Genomic DNA, 14678 nt, shown 5'->3' on the forward strand with positions numbered 1-14678 from the left:
GCCCAATGGGGAATTGAAAGAAAAGTCTGCAGGGACAGCAGCTCACATTGACAAAGGAAATTGCATTGTTCAAAAGGGTAACGTCTTCCAAAACACTTAAGGGTTTTGTTTCATGCTAGACCCAAAGGAATTGTTATTCAAACAATAAATCGTTTACACTGAAAAAGCCTGAAAACAGCATTTGGCGTATTGATATATTTTGATGCTCACAACATCCCAAATAAGCACCAATCAGTCTTCAGCATCATACATTTGGTGTCACATTCTACAAACAAGTCACTCAAAAATAGTTTAAAATTGAAAATTATATTGTTTGGCTTTCATTCATCAGCGATCTTTTTGCTTGCTTGTTTTAAGTAATTAATTTTCAAGTCATTTTTCCTTAGAACCATCCCATCAGCTGCACTAACCAGGTAGGTCATGTAGACTTTATTTATGTAACAAGACATACTCAAAAGATGCATCTTCTCAAGGATCTAAAAATCACAGCTCTAACAGAGAGGCAGCATTGAATATACTGCATCCCATATTGTTTTAAGCAGCACTTATGCACAGGACTGCATGCATGACTCCAAACACCTCTTTAATTAGTCAATTGAAAAAGTCAGCTGTTCACAAAACATACTGGTTTTCCATTAAAAGATACACAGATAATTTGTACAGTTAAGCAAACACTTCAAACCAAGACTGAAGCCACATCTAAATGATGTGAAGAGTAGGCTCACTATCCCACCAGAATTTAGCATTACGGATCCTGTTGTAAACTCAGGGGAACTACTTTTCCAAAAGACATCCAAGACCACAGAAGTAAGTACATAGCTGCCTTCAGTATTAGTTTATTGGTCTAAACACACTGCTGCAGACCATAAGACAATTCTGTAATAAGCAGGAAGAAGTTATGGAATGTATTGATTTAGGGGAAGGAAGAAAACGGTGTGTTTGCAACCTCTGCCAACCATTGGCTTGAAACCTTTGAAACACTTTATTCCAGAAAGTAACAGTGAATGGGCAGCACAAGGTTACAAATGCACATCAACTTCTGTTTAGAAAGACAGAAATCCACACCCCCTGTACTGCAAAGGCTTTAAAGCTGTTCCAGTCCTAGAGCAAACTGACAGAGCATTAGCTCTAACTTATTCCACTTCACTCATCTTCCCAACCTAATTTATGCTGGCTATTTTATCACTGCCCAGGAAGAGACTAAACAGGCCAACTTCAGTCAGCAGCTGCCAGAGAGCCACAAGAATTTCTACATGACCCCTAATCACTTGTGCTTCTTCTTAGTGTTCCAGGAATACAAGCCTTTCTAGATGCTCATGGGTCCTCTCCAACAAACAACTATGGGAAAATAGCAGAAATTGACATGAGTCTCCATCTTCATTGTAGCCATCAGTCACTACAATGGACACTCTTATTTGCTCACCTAATTAATTTTTCACCAGAGGCAACAAGGTGTTTTGGTGTTTTATTTGGGTGGGTTTTTTTCCCCCAATTATTACCATTGAAGCAGGTGCACATTTCCACTTAAATGAGCACAAAACATGAAAACATATTATACCCACTATCATTAAACTGAAATCATATTCTAGTTTAGGCTTTTGCTTTTTAGTATGATGGGCACTCTTTTTCACTTACACTTGCTAATGAGGTACAGAAGTATTCTAATGGAAAACAAAGAAATAATTTCACAGGTAGATTTGTTCTGTTGAGTTTTCTTAAGATATCCATTAATTACTCTTGGCACATAATTGCCGTTTCAAATGCACCCTGCACCCATCTGACTTACTTGTGTATTCTCCATTCTGAAATACATTATGGTGGGCTTAAATGGTGAGCAACTGGATCTATATGATTTTTTTCATGTTCACACATATGTTCCAGTTTCTCACATCCCCTCTGTTATATTAGGATGCCTTCTGTCCTTTTCATAGCCCTGAGCTAACTGCAAAGTGTTCTCAAATAATTTATCCAGCAACTAGCCTGATGATCAAGAGATTTAAAGCTCAAGAAAAGGTGAGGATTCCAAGACAGATTTTTCCTCCAACTGCTTAGCGTGAGATATTGAACTTGGTTTTTGGCTCCAAACCCATGACAGCTGAGCTGATCCACAGTCTTCTCTCAAAGAGCTCATATACAACTTAAATCCATAGTAATGAAGTCAATGGATCACAGTTCTGGAACAAGATCAAACAAAAGTGCACAAGCTGCATTTAGGAAACAGTGTCACTTTAAACACCTTTCCCAGAAGCAAATAGCTTCAGCTGAGGTAATGCCTGAAGTTTGTTCAGCCCACAAAGCATATTCCCTTGTCAAAAAACCTCCTGCCTAGAAAGGATCAGTCATGAAATTTAATGGACAGCAGCACAATTTCTGTAGGATGAAAAGCAGTAGAGAGGCGTGACATGTTTACTGTGGCTGGAAGTGCTGAAGACCTTATAAAGTTTTACACATTCCTGTGTTTCAAAACAAATACCAATCTGCTCATTATGGCAGGCTTTTTACAGCACATACTAGCTTTCAGAAAACCAAGTTAGAGTACAACCCCAAGTAAATATGCCTTTATTGCAGTAACAACAGGATCAAGAATTTTAAGCTGGTCACAATCACTGTCTCAGCACTGCTCCACATTTGGTTCTGCTCCAAACAGTTTAAATGCCTTGGGAAATCCAGCCTATTTAATGCATCAGAATGCCAGGAATTATCTAAATCACTATTTGTTTTATTAGCAGCAATTCTCAAATATATGAGCTTTTTTATTCCATTAAACATTTAATTACAACTGCAAATAGAGATACATGAATAGCAACAAAAATTAAAATAGAATGACTGGTATTTATGAGCTGCAACAACTTTATCAATTGCAAAACAACAGCTGATTATGTCAACATCATGCAGTCAAAAATGAAACTTACTAAGTTCTCTTAAAATCTTGGTTTTAGGATGAGAAATTAATAAAATGCACTTTATTCACCTACAAATACTGCACACAGAGGGTTTTACAGGTTGCTCAAAAGTGGGGAAAAATAGGTAAATTTTTCTTCATCTTCAGAGAGCAAGCCAATGTAGTATTACTGAAAATACCACTTTGATATTTCTCCATCCAGGGCTAGATGCTATCTATACAGTCAAGTTCATAGTGCATTGATCAAAACAGAGGAAGACAAATTCCTATAAAAATACTCAAATCCTATGTTATATTTGGAAAGCCTTTAAAAAGGTAAAGAATTCTGAGGAGCAAATCCCTGCACACATTTCTTTAGCTGAGTGGCCTCTCTGCCCACTCAGGCCCAGCAGACAGTCAAACAACCACCAGAAGCCCAGCATTTAAGGCACTTGAGAGAACAGTGGGTTAACTGCCTTCCCCTGTAACACAAATGACCTGAGAATCTGTGAGTGCCTCATTTCTCAGTAAATGGATCAACTGCATCCCCAGCAGGAAAGGGAGCGCCCATGTACACACCCAGCTCATCATTCCCACGGGGGCATGCAGGTCTCAAGCATGCAGCAGCACATGTCCTCAATTTGGCTACTAAGGGAGTATGGATCCCACCATGCACTTATTGCCTAATAGAGATATACCCTTAAATCTACTTTTGTTCCCAGAAACTGTGAAGGACAAGTTTAAAGCAACTTGATTGTCCACTCAGACTACACAACATTACAGATATTAGAGAAGTGTCACTGCATGGGAAAATTAATGTTACACTTTTTCATTCTACCAGCTATCATCCAGGAATGCAAAAATTTAAAAAATTGCATCCAAATCTCATTTTAAGAAACCTCCTTTCAGACACTGAAATACAACAGAGGAGCTATTCTGTGTAAGAGGATACATGGACCATACAAGATATATTAGCAGGGTTTTTTTTTTTTTTTCCACTCATAATGAAAGTATGAAAAAGGGAATTGGACCTGAAATAATGTTATGAAAAAAGCAAAGTAAGAGTTAGGCTGTTTTAAACCCATCTCTTGTGCCTCAAGAAAACATTACATCAGGGGAGACTAGGGAGTTTATTAAAGCCAGCACAGGACTTTCTTGTTCAGGAACAATAAAGAGTACATGATTTCCCATCCTGAACAACAATAAAGCAGGGTTCATTAATTATTGGCATGATTTGGCCTGTTTTTTGCATCTTTGGATAGTCTGGTAAAGTTATTTTCCCTTCAGTATTTTGTAATTCCTGGTTATGGAACGGAAGAAGGCCTAAGCTAAACATGCAATCAGCCACAGTGACTAGCTTCTCTGGGCATCCTCTACAGACAGTGAACTGATTGCATTTGGGAGGAGATATTCACTAAGGATGATTTTCCTAGTGTTTTAAATACTCCTACTACCTTTAAAAGTGTTACAGTCAATGGTCAGCTACAAGACCAAATCACTGAAGACTGCAGAGTATTTGATTGTATAACAGACAAGGAGATTAAGTTGCAAGATTCCACAGCTCCTATTTCAAAATCCTTAAACAAAGATGGTAAACACTGATAAAAAGAAAGGATGACAGTAGCAAAAAACTAATTTGGATTTTCCTTAATGGTGGTAACATTAGGAAGAGAAAAGCATTGAAAAGCACTTTTTCTATACCTACACTGAAGTTAACATCTGGAAGAAATGTAGACTATGATTTATGTCTTTCTTTCAGAAACTAGAAAATTTTGTTCCTAAAACGTCTTGAATGGACTGAATTTAATTTATACATGCATGTAAAAATTACTTTTAAGTGCAACTTTGAGACTTTATTTTCTATTTCTGGCAGCAACAAAGCCAGACATGGTAAATTAAGCTGGTTACAATGAATATGCCTCTCAAGTATTTTGAATTTAGCTTCAGAGATTTGGACTTTGAAAGTGATTGACACTGAAATCAACATAATTGATCTGTTCGATTAATGCAATGTTGAATGAGTTTCTCATGTGCCAGAGAAAGAAGAGCTGCTCCTAGGACTAGTGTATTTGGTTTACATGGCTAGGTTTTGGGAGGAGAAAGGGCTGCTGCAGAGGTGGCCTCTGTGAAACCAGTGACTGCCCCACACTGGACACTGCCAGTTCCAGCTGGCTCCATGACAAACCAAAACAAAGCTGTGCCCATCAACAGCACTGGTTGGTGCCTCTGTTGATAACACATATAAGAACAAAAAACTGCTGCATAGCAGCTATGGGAGAGGAGCAAGAAAAACGTGAGAGAAACAGCCCTGCAGACATCAACCTCAGTGAAGGACAGGAAGGAGGCATTCGAGGTGCAGGAGAAGAAATTCCTCTGCTGGCCACAAAGACAGTAGGTTGTCCCCCTGCAGCCCATGGAGGACCACACCTGATCAGGTATCCACACTGCAGCCCATCCCAGACGAGGTGGATGTGCCCTGAAGGAAGCTGTAACCCATGCAGTAAGTGTAGCCCATGGGGGCCCCAAGCTGGAGCAGTCCATTCCTGAAGCATACCCCATGGAGAGGACCCATGCTGGTACAGTTTTTGAAGAGCTGCAGCTTGTGTGGAGAGGATCCACACTGGAACAGTTTGACAGGGACTATATCCTGTGGCAGGGATTCCACACCACAGCAGGGAACAGCGTGAAAAAGGAGTGACAAAATGCTATGAAACTGACTGCAGCCCCCATTTCCAAATACCCTGTGCCACTTGGGGGATTGAGGGGAAGGAGTTTGAAGATTCAGGAACAAAGGATTCCTGAAAGCTGGAAAAGCTGGGGGGAGGGGGGACGGTGGTTTTAGTCTTCTCCTTGTTCCTCACTATTCTATTCTCTATTTAATTTGCAATAGATGAAATTTTCCCCAAGTTGAGTCTGTTTTGACTGTGACAGTAATTGGTGATCTTCCCATCTTTATCTCAAACTAAAATATGTTTTATCTGATTTTTTTCCCCCTGTCCTCTTGAGGAGGGGGAGAGAGAGGGGCTTTGTGGGCAGCTGGCAGAAAACCAAGGTTAACCCACTACAACTAGAAAAACAAACTATTAGGTATCCTATTTTCCCTGCTTTGCAATACATGTGTGGTAACTACAGCAATAAATTATTCCGGATTTGAAATTCCCTATACCATTTTTGACAGAAAACATTTTACTTTTTTTTGTCCTAAAATGTTACTATTTTCCCAACACCATTCAATAATTTTGGTCCCCTTTCTCCACTTTACTTAACATTTATTTTCTCTAATTATGTTTGTCTACAAAACATCACTAGAAAAAGACATCTGCAAGGAAATCGACATTTCAACATAAGAATTCCCCTCCACACACAGTCTGTCAGCAGAAGCAAACTGCATGCTATTACTTCAGCAAGAATCACAATTCATGCTAAGTACCACTGCTCCAGGCAGGCAATCCACATACCAGTCTCCTGTTGAGAAAAAGCCAAAATCCCTCTCACTTAATTGAGTTTGTTCTCTTGATTTTAATGATGAAATCTAAATATAGATATCTATCTCCAGGACCAGACAGACATCTGGAATTAAAATCTGAAACCACGCCATCAAAAAGCTTGAAATATTGGAAACTGAATCTCTAGAACCCTCATATGTCCCCATTTAGGTACTTCTCTACATGGCACACTCCATCCTTCTTGGTATCTGAGATTATTCCAGATGAGAAATTATTTATACCTGCTTAATGCAAAATACTCTGGCAACTGCACCAAGCACAGCATGGCCAGTCAGGCAAGGTAGGGGATTGTCCTGCTCTACTCTGTGCTGCTGTGGCCTCACCTTGAGTTCTGGGGACAGTTCTGGGTGCCACAACATAAGAAAGATATAAAGCTCTTAGAGTCCAAAGGAGGGCTATGGAGATGGTGAAAGGTCTGGAGGGGAAGTCATAAAAGAAGTGACTGAGGTCACTTGGTCTGTTCAGCCTGGAGGAGACTGAGGGGAGACCTCATTGGAGTTACAGCTTCCTCATGAGGGGAAGAGGAGGAGGAAAAAGCTCTTTTCTCTGGTGACCACTGACAGGACCTGAGGGAATGTCCTGAAGTGGTGTCAGAGGAGGTTAAAATTGGATATCAGGAAAAGGTTCTTCACCCAGGGGGTGGCTGGGCACAGGAACAGGCTCTCCAGGGAAGTGGTCACAGCAGCCTGACAGAGTTCAAGAAGCATTGGGACAATACTCTCAGGCACACAGTGCGCCTCTTGGGCCCACTGTGCTGGGCCAGGAGTTGGACTTGGCTGATCCTCATGGATCCCTTCCAAATCAGTATATTCTGTGATTCTATGAACTTATTTAACTAAAAAAAAAGCCACGTGTTTGCATTTATTTCAAGACTGAGGATCTTTGGGAATGTGGGTAATGTTTTCTGGAATTCTGATTTATATCCTTGTAGTACTCTTCCTTAAGTTGAAGCTGTTGGCGCTGTCCAGCACCTGATTTGGCTTGACGGAGTTCTGCTCCTGTTAGGTGCTTTACATCAAGCTATGTCCACCTGCTTTGTTCAGGTGTTGCAGGCTATAGCTATGCAGATGGTGTCTTCTGCATCCTTCTGAAGATTACAAATCTGTCTTCTGACCTTTAACATTAGTGTTAGTTTTAATGCTAGAGCAGAAATGCACTTGGAAACCATCCAACAATGCTTTTGTTAAGAATTTCCAGTACCATAAGAAAAAAAGAGAAAAACAAAAGCTGCCTAGCAGACCTACTGGTTTTTGAATAATAAAAATGAACCAGCAAAATTGGATTTGGGATTTCAACTTTTATAAAGGCACTATGACAGGTGAATTAAAGCTATGTTTTATTTATTATTTGGTCATGCAGCTCTGAGAAATATTCTGGCCACGCTTGTCAGGCACTGTTGTAAAATGTCTTAGGCCTAACACTTGCACATTATATATCTTCCTCTGCTGCCAAGGGACATTGCTGTCCCTGTACCTCATAGCCACTTTTCTCCATAGGTAACAATGCTGCCAAAGGCATAGCAGTGTGCTCAGCAAAAACATCAACTGGTCAAGTAACAGCAAGAGTACTTAGAATCTGAAAATCCCAACATTGCCCTTGTTACTGATCAGAACTTTAGTAAAAAACCAGTAAATGATGCAATAATTGTCGATAACTTCTCCTAATTATGATTCTTCAGAAATAACAGACTGAGGATCGCTAGGTAATAATACTGCCCTGATACCAGGTCTCCCCAAAAGTTAGTTTTGAACCAGTTTCTTAAAAGAGAGTTTTAAAAATCTTTTAACATAATCAAGCAAATAATTAAATTAAGAAGTTATTAGAAAAAGACTATCACTACATCCTTAAGAAGGAATACCTGTATTTGTCAAAAAGGAATATATGCTTGTAGCATTTCTGTTGCAGCTTAAAAAGAAATCTGTTCCATTTTTAAGCTTTTATTATTTAAAATTAAGTTCTCTAGAATTCTTTGCTGAGGTACCAGCAAAGCAGTTATTCAATGCTTGTCATTACTGTGGGATGTAGAAACATGATGGAAAGCTGCTGCAAATTAAACCAGACCAAGTAACTGCCATCAGCTAAAGCCTACCAGGTTGGTTTCTTTTCCAGATCCCTACCTCCTCCTTCTTCTCTTAATGAATTCACATTTCATTAAAAAAGGCAACACCAGACAAAGAGAAACAAACAAACAAAAAATCCCCACTATACAAAGAATTTAAGAGTATTTCACACAACAGTTTCCTCTCCAACACTTTCAATGCCAGGCAGATAATTTACAAAGAAACACAAGGCACTAGTTGAAGCAAATACATAGAATTGGAACAATTTCAACTCTGCAGGGATTTCAGCCAAAGGCTTGCAACATCACTGTGGTCACATCTACAGTGCTGGAGCTCCTCACATCTCCAGTAAATTCCTCCTTTAACAGTATGGCTCTTCAGCACACTGGCTTACAGCATGCATGTGTATTGAGGCATCACTTCAGCAAAAACTCTTCATTGGACCTTTAAACATATTACAGCAGATTCATTTAATCTTAAATACAGCATCTGAGTTCACAAAAGAACAGGGGTGAGCTATGTTCATATCTTTTATAGTATAAGATGTGCTGCTGCCACTTGGAAAAAGATAACCCTACAAAAACAACTACCTAGTGAGCTGCACTATATTAGGATGCATTTGAGGGACAATTAATTTAGCAAGACACCAGCAATATGTTTCAGATTTTGATTTCCTCTATGGTCAGTCAATACTAAATACTGATCAATTTTAAAGAAACTCTATCATATTTGTGCATCTGAACTTGTTCTGTGCTTTCAGAAGAGATTTAACAGTTGGATTTTGAACCTCTTTGCCACAATCCTCAAACTGACATCTGTACATAAAAAAAATCTGCAACACAAACAAACCAAAAACCACAACACCAAAACCCACAACTCTGTAACGTTTTTGAAATCTAGAAACAAACTGTTTCTATATTTGAGAACCTTTTTACATAAACAATTTGATACAAATTGGCTTCAGAAGATGATTTTTAATCCTTCAAATTGCATATGGATTAATAAGCATCGCATATGAGTAACTTATGCTATTGACTTCAACATAAAATACCTACTGTGGCCTACAAGGACTTAGTGTAAGTAATGAACATAGCATGCTGGCCCAATTTTATCCCTATTACAACTGAAATCAATTTAAGAAATCATTTCAATGAAGCAAAACCCAACCTCTTCCACAAGGCTGAAAAAGTACATATGAAACTCCAAAATCTGTTCATGTGCATCTTGGCTTGCACTCACTACATACTCTTCTTCTGCCTAACCTGTCACTGTGCAGCATCAAGTCTGTGATGATACACTTTTAAATTCAGTGCCTCCATGAATGCTCACTCCTTGTATTTTGATTTTCTTTGTAGGTATCGAGTAACATGATTATCTCAGAGGGAGCTGCAATGAAATGTTATGCAAACTTTGTGAAATGGATGGAGGATGTGATATCTTCATTATGCAATACTGGCCATAAGCTATCATATGTCAATTACTATCCCATTCAAAATGATGCATCTCAAAGTAACTGGTTTGTTTCTTGCAGTGGAAGAGTGAAGTGCAAAAAATAACTTCTTTAGCAAGAGAACACTCAAAACCCTCAAAGATTCATCTGAAAACAGAAAATAACAACCTTGCTCCAAAACTATATAAACAAAATAGAATTTATAACTAAATAGACATTTTATTTATATTCACGCAATAGCCTGTCTGTTACAACACTCATGAGTAGTGTGAATACCTTAAACTATAAAACAAAGTATTTTCACATATCTACTGCTGGCGTATCAATGTACTGCAGGGTATTGACAACAAATGTAAATTAAATAAATACTTTGTGGCAAGCAGGAAATATCAAAGCTCCAATTTTTTTTTGTCTTTGCAATGTCCAAATAGGTGGTGGGAATAAACATAACTGGATCAAATAAGAGGGAAAACCCCAGAAGAATGTGCATTCTTAACACAGTGATTACAGAGAAAGCTTTTCACACAAATGCTGCAGGGTTATTGAAGACTACTATTGTGACAAAATACTGAAGTAATAAAAATAATAATAAAAACAACAAAAACCTAGCAACAAATCCACACACAAAACAAAGGTCTTGCACTTTCAATCTCCAAATAAGTTAATGCCTATTTTCTTTCTTCCTGCTACTATTGTGATATGATTTAATATACAGGTATCTGACCATTCAGCTATCAGATACCAAACTGTTGGCAGATTATCCCCCCTGCAATTAATAATCATTCATTTGAACACAGATATCAACATGTAGGAAAAATCTGTTACAAAAGTCACAGCTCAGATTTCTGAGCTTTCTGTGTTTCAGCTGTACTGAGATAAGGCACTGACCTTTATTCTTGATTCACAATGGGAGAATACTCCACTTACAAGCTTACTACTGTGAAGCCTTGACAGTGTGAAGAATCATAAAATTGTGTTCAAAGGCAGATAGAATTCAATACCTTTCTCAACATTTGCAATGTGGTCTTTCCAACAGATCATCAGTTCTGGTAATCTCCCCAGAAGTATAAACAACTCAAGTTTAAGATTTCACTAAGAGGAATAAAATACTCTGCAGGTGAGTGGGAAGGGAGGGTGACAGTCCATTAACTAATTGGTAAAGGACCTTTTTTCAGGTTCCACCTTTAGAGGACTCTACTATGCCATCTAGGATTTTCATGCAATAAAGGCAATTTATCCCTCTAATCAGACCATTTCTATTCGAAGAGACTTCAGGTGGCTGTACCACAAGAAATATTTTCCTGTGCATCTTGAAGTCAATGTGACTGTGATTGCAAATTACTCACTAATGTACAGAATAGCAGACTGTTGCATTATGCAAGCCCATCCACATTCTTTTGCATCCCTGTAAATACAGCTACTTTCCTGTCTTGATTGTACTGTACACTCTAACAATGGGTTTCACCTAATAAGCTATTCAGGAAACTTACACAGCATGCAGGTCATCTCAACCCATTTCCTTGCTGTTACAAGTAACATGAAAAATGCTTTCAAACATCATCTGAGACAGGAACACTTTGAAGCACCTTAAATTCTCATAAAATATTCACTAGAGCTATCCACAGTATCAGTTCTATTGTGGCCTCAAACACAGATAAGTCATGTACTACTGCTGCAGGAAGAAAAGTCTTGAAGGAAATCTCTACCCCACACAGGTAGAGTATGTTCAAAGTTCCATGCATGGAGAAGAAAAAGATGGGGGAGGGGGAAAATGGAAATCACAGCTAGGAGAGAAAAAAGGGGAAAAAAAAGGAGCTATTTTCTTTTAGCTATTCTAGAACTACATTATAATCACCGTGAGATAAATGCTCTAACCTCCATCTGCACCATCCCAATCTTTCTCCTCCCACACCAGTGCTGAATTTGCTGGAAATGAAGAAGGAATCAGCCAAAAACGTTAAAAAATATTTCCAGTTAGGAAGAGACTTGCATGTGGTTTGGAACAGTACTGACATCCCATTCACCTCAGATCTGACCAGTGTGGGACCTCTAAGTAGCTCCCTTCTCTATAATTTGGGAAATGCCCAACTGCTGGAGCAACACTTTTCTTCTGGAGTCCCAGCTGGCAGACAGCCTAACAGACTACCTAGACAGAGGTCTAGAAATTTTAAAAAAATATATTGGGGGTAAAAGAAGCTGGCTTACGTGCTCCAGTTTGTCTTTCCTCCTCAGCCAGACACTGGCACTGTAGTCCTGCTGCTTGACAGTGCTGTAGAAGTTCGCACCTACTCTGGTGAGGCTTGGGGAAGGCTCCCTGGGTCTGCTCTTCAGCCTCATCTGCTCGAAGCCCTCATGGGGGGATGAGGAGAGCCAGTCATGCCTGACTTCCATCTTGACATGACAAGGCAAAGTCCAAGGAAAAAAAATCGGAAGAAATCAAGAAATTAAGAGGCACTAAACGAAGATGGTCCAAAAAGGAACAGGATGGGGGAAGAAGAAAGAGAAGGAAAGCAAAAAAAACCCTAAAACCAGAAAATGGTAAGAGAAGGGGGAAAGAAGGAGAAATAACAAGGTAGGAGGAGTGGAGGGAGAAGAAAAGGCTGCAGGTACGAGAGAAGAGCGGACTGGGAGAGATGAAAGGGCACTCGGGGAAGGAAGGCGCTCCAAAATGCCGCTGCTTGTTGCCCTGCCGCCAGCAAGCTGCAGTCCAGGACCGACGCAGCGGGCAGCTGCTGCGTGCGGCTCTGCCCGGGACGGAGGCGAGGGGCGGCGCGGCCCCGGAGCCGAGGCCGGGCGGGGCTGCCGCCTCCAGCCCGCCTGCAGGTTGGCGCAGTGGAGGGGCCGCCGCCCGCCCGGGGATGAGCCCGGCTCCTCCCCCGCCTCCCCTCCCCTCCCCGCAGCCACCTTCGGGGGAGCGGCGGGCGGCACGGGAGAGCCCCTTCCTCCGGAGAGGAGCCGCCCTCGCCGCGCCCCGCGGGGCAGGAGCCCCCCGTGCCCCTGGGGAAGTTGTCTCGTCTGCTCTCCCCCCGTCCCGGCGGCACCGACCCGCCCGCAGCCCGACGAGGGCTGGGCGGCCGCTTGCCACTCCCTCTCCTGGAAGCCTTTGTCCGACCTGCCCGCGGCGGGGGCTCCCGGGGCCGCCGCCCTGCCCTGCCCTGCCCTGCCCGGGGCGGGCTGAGCCCCTCTCGCCGCCCGGCCCCGCCGCGGGCAGCGGGAGATGCGGGGCTGCAGCGCTGGAGCCACCGCGCCGGCCTCACCCGCAGCACCTCTCCGTCACCGCACCCCTCCCTCCCTCCCTGGGCAGGGGCTCCCGGTGCTCTCGGGCGTAACCACATCGAGCTGCTAGCCCTTCTGCCGGGGCAGCGGGGAGCGCACCTCGCCTGACCGGCAGGCGAAAGCCCCGGCTCGGCTCCGGTCCGGGTCCGAGTCCCGCCTGGAAGCTCTCGCCGCCGCAGCGGCTCAGCCAGCACCAGACCTCAGAAATCAAATCGCTTCTGTGGTCCCGATGGACAATGTCGCTGGGATGCCCACACTCGTAGATCGCTGGCATCTAGGATTTCTCTCATAAATTAAAAGACCTTTTGGGGTGGTTTCTATAGTCCTCTGCCATCTCTTTTAGTAGAAGTTGGTGTGTGTTGCTATTTAGCTCAAACGTGTTTCAGCAGAAAAAAGGACTTTCCTTTTTCACACTATGAGAAGCCACCTCGCTAATTGCCCACACACTCTGCAAAGCTATATTAGGCATAGACAAGAAAACTTTCTCGCATAGTGTATCAAGAAATATTTACTGGAGCTCAGAACAACGTTTCTGTTTCTGGTCAATATTTGCTGTCAGGCAAGTGTTTGCATGTATTCCAGTCCTTTGGAAATAGGTGCCTCTATGCGCATGAACCACTGATACATCAGCATCTGCAAATTTCTTTTTCCCCACTACAGAACTAAATTGATGTAGCTATTCAGATAAAGGGATACTGAACTAGAAGGCTACTCTTGAATCCAGTTAACTGAAAATAGCCTTTGAATGGTAAAAAAGTCCATCCAGGCAAATTTCTGAGAAAATTGTAGAAGAGCCCTGGGCTAATCACTTGATCTGCAATGAGCTCTACTTCCATCTGATCAAAAGGCAAATTTAAAATATCCTTATGATCGGACTTAAGGTGTATTGCTGCAAAATATCAGCCAGAAACCAGACCAATAATGAATTTTTTCCTGTCAAAATTCTAAGGATAAAGGCAAAACTCATATCACACCTCATAATTGAGGAATATTATTAATAGGTAATATTAGTATCTTTGTGAAATGCTGGAAAAATAAACTGAACAGTAGCCAAGGTTTGGTGGGAACATAAACTACAGCATCTTCTTCTAAAACTAGAGAGGCAATTTCAAAATACTTGCCTAAATACTACTACAAGAAAGAGTGTAGCAAAATACTAACAATCAGGACCATCGATGTCATACACGAATAACTTTTAACTCACAAGTATAAAGGACTTGTAGTTTTCTTCTTGATAACTTTCTAGTTTATTCAGTTAGGAAATCTAGGTATTCCCAAGATTGTCGATACAACCTCAAAACACCTGGAGCAAAAATGACACCGATGTGATCTTGCTGCATGCAGGACACACTTGAAGGTACTGAGATTTAATCTGTGGCATATCCTAGCTGCAGCAGCTTTAAACTCACACAGAATACCTTGGTTAGAAGCCTGCTGAACTGAACTTTAGCTGCAGATGCCCATTTAGGAATTCTATATGCTCATAGATGCACCTACTCCCAAAG

The 14678-nt window shown here is 41.3% G+C and overlaps 1 protein-coding gene across 1 annotated transcript in view; it reads right to left on the bottom strand.

Moving 5' to 3' along the window:
• Positions 1–12957, bottom strand: part of PLD5 (phospholipase D family member 5) — a 176360-nt gene extending 163403 nt beyond the window's left edge. Inside the window, exon 1 of the mRNA XM_085055148.1 lies at positions 12103–12957. Within this exon, the coding sequence (XP_084911274.1) occupies positions 12103–12288 (186 nt within the window). The 5' untranslated portion in view covers positions 12289–12957. The remainder of the gene's footprint in view (positions 1–12102) is intronic.
• Positions 12958–14678: the final 1721 nt, after the last annotated feature.

This window comes from Lichenostomus cassidix, chromosome 3 (genome assembly GCF_008360975.1).
Source record: "Lichenostomus cassidix isolate B80296 chromosome 3, HeHo_3.0, whole genome shotgun sequence".
NCBI classification, from domain to species: domain Eukaryota; kingdom Metazoa; phylum Chordata; class Aves; order Passeriformes; family Meliphagidae; genus Lichenostomus; species Lichenostomus cassidix.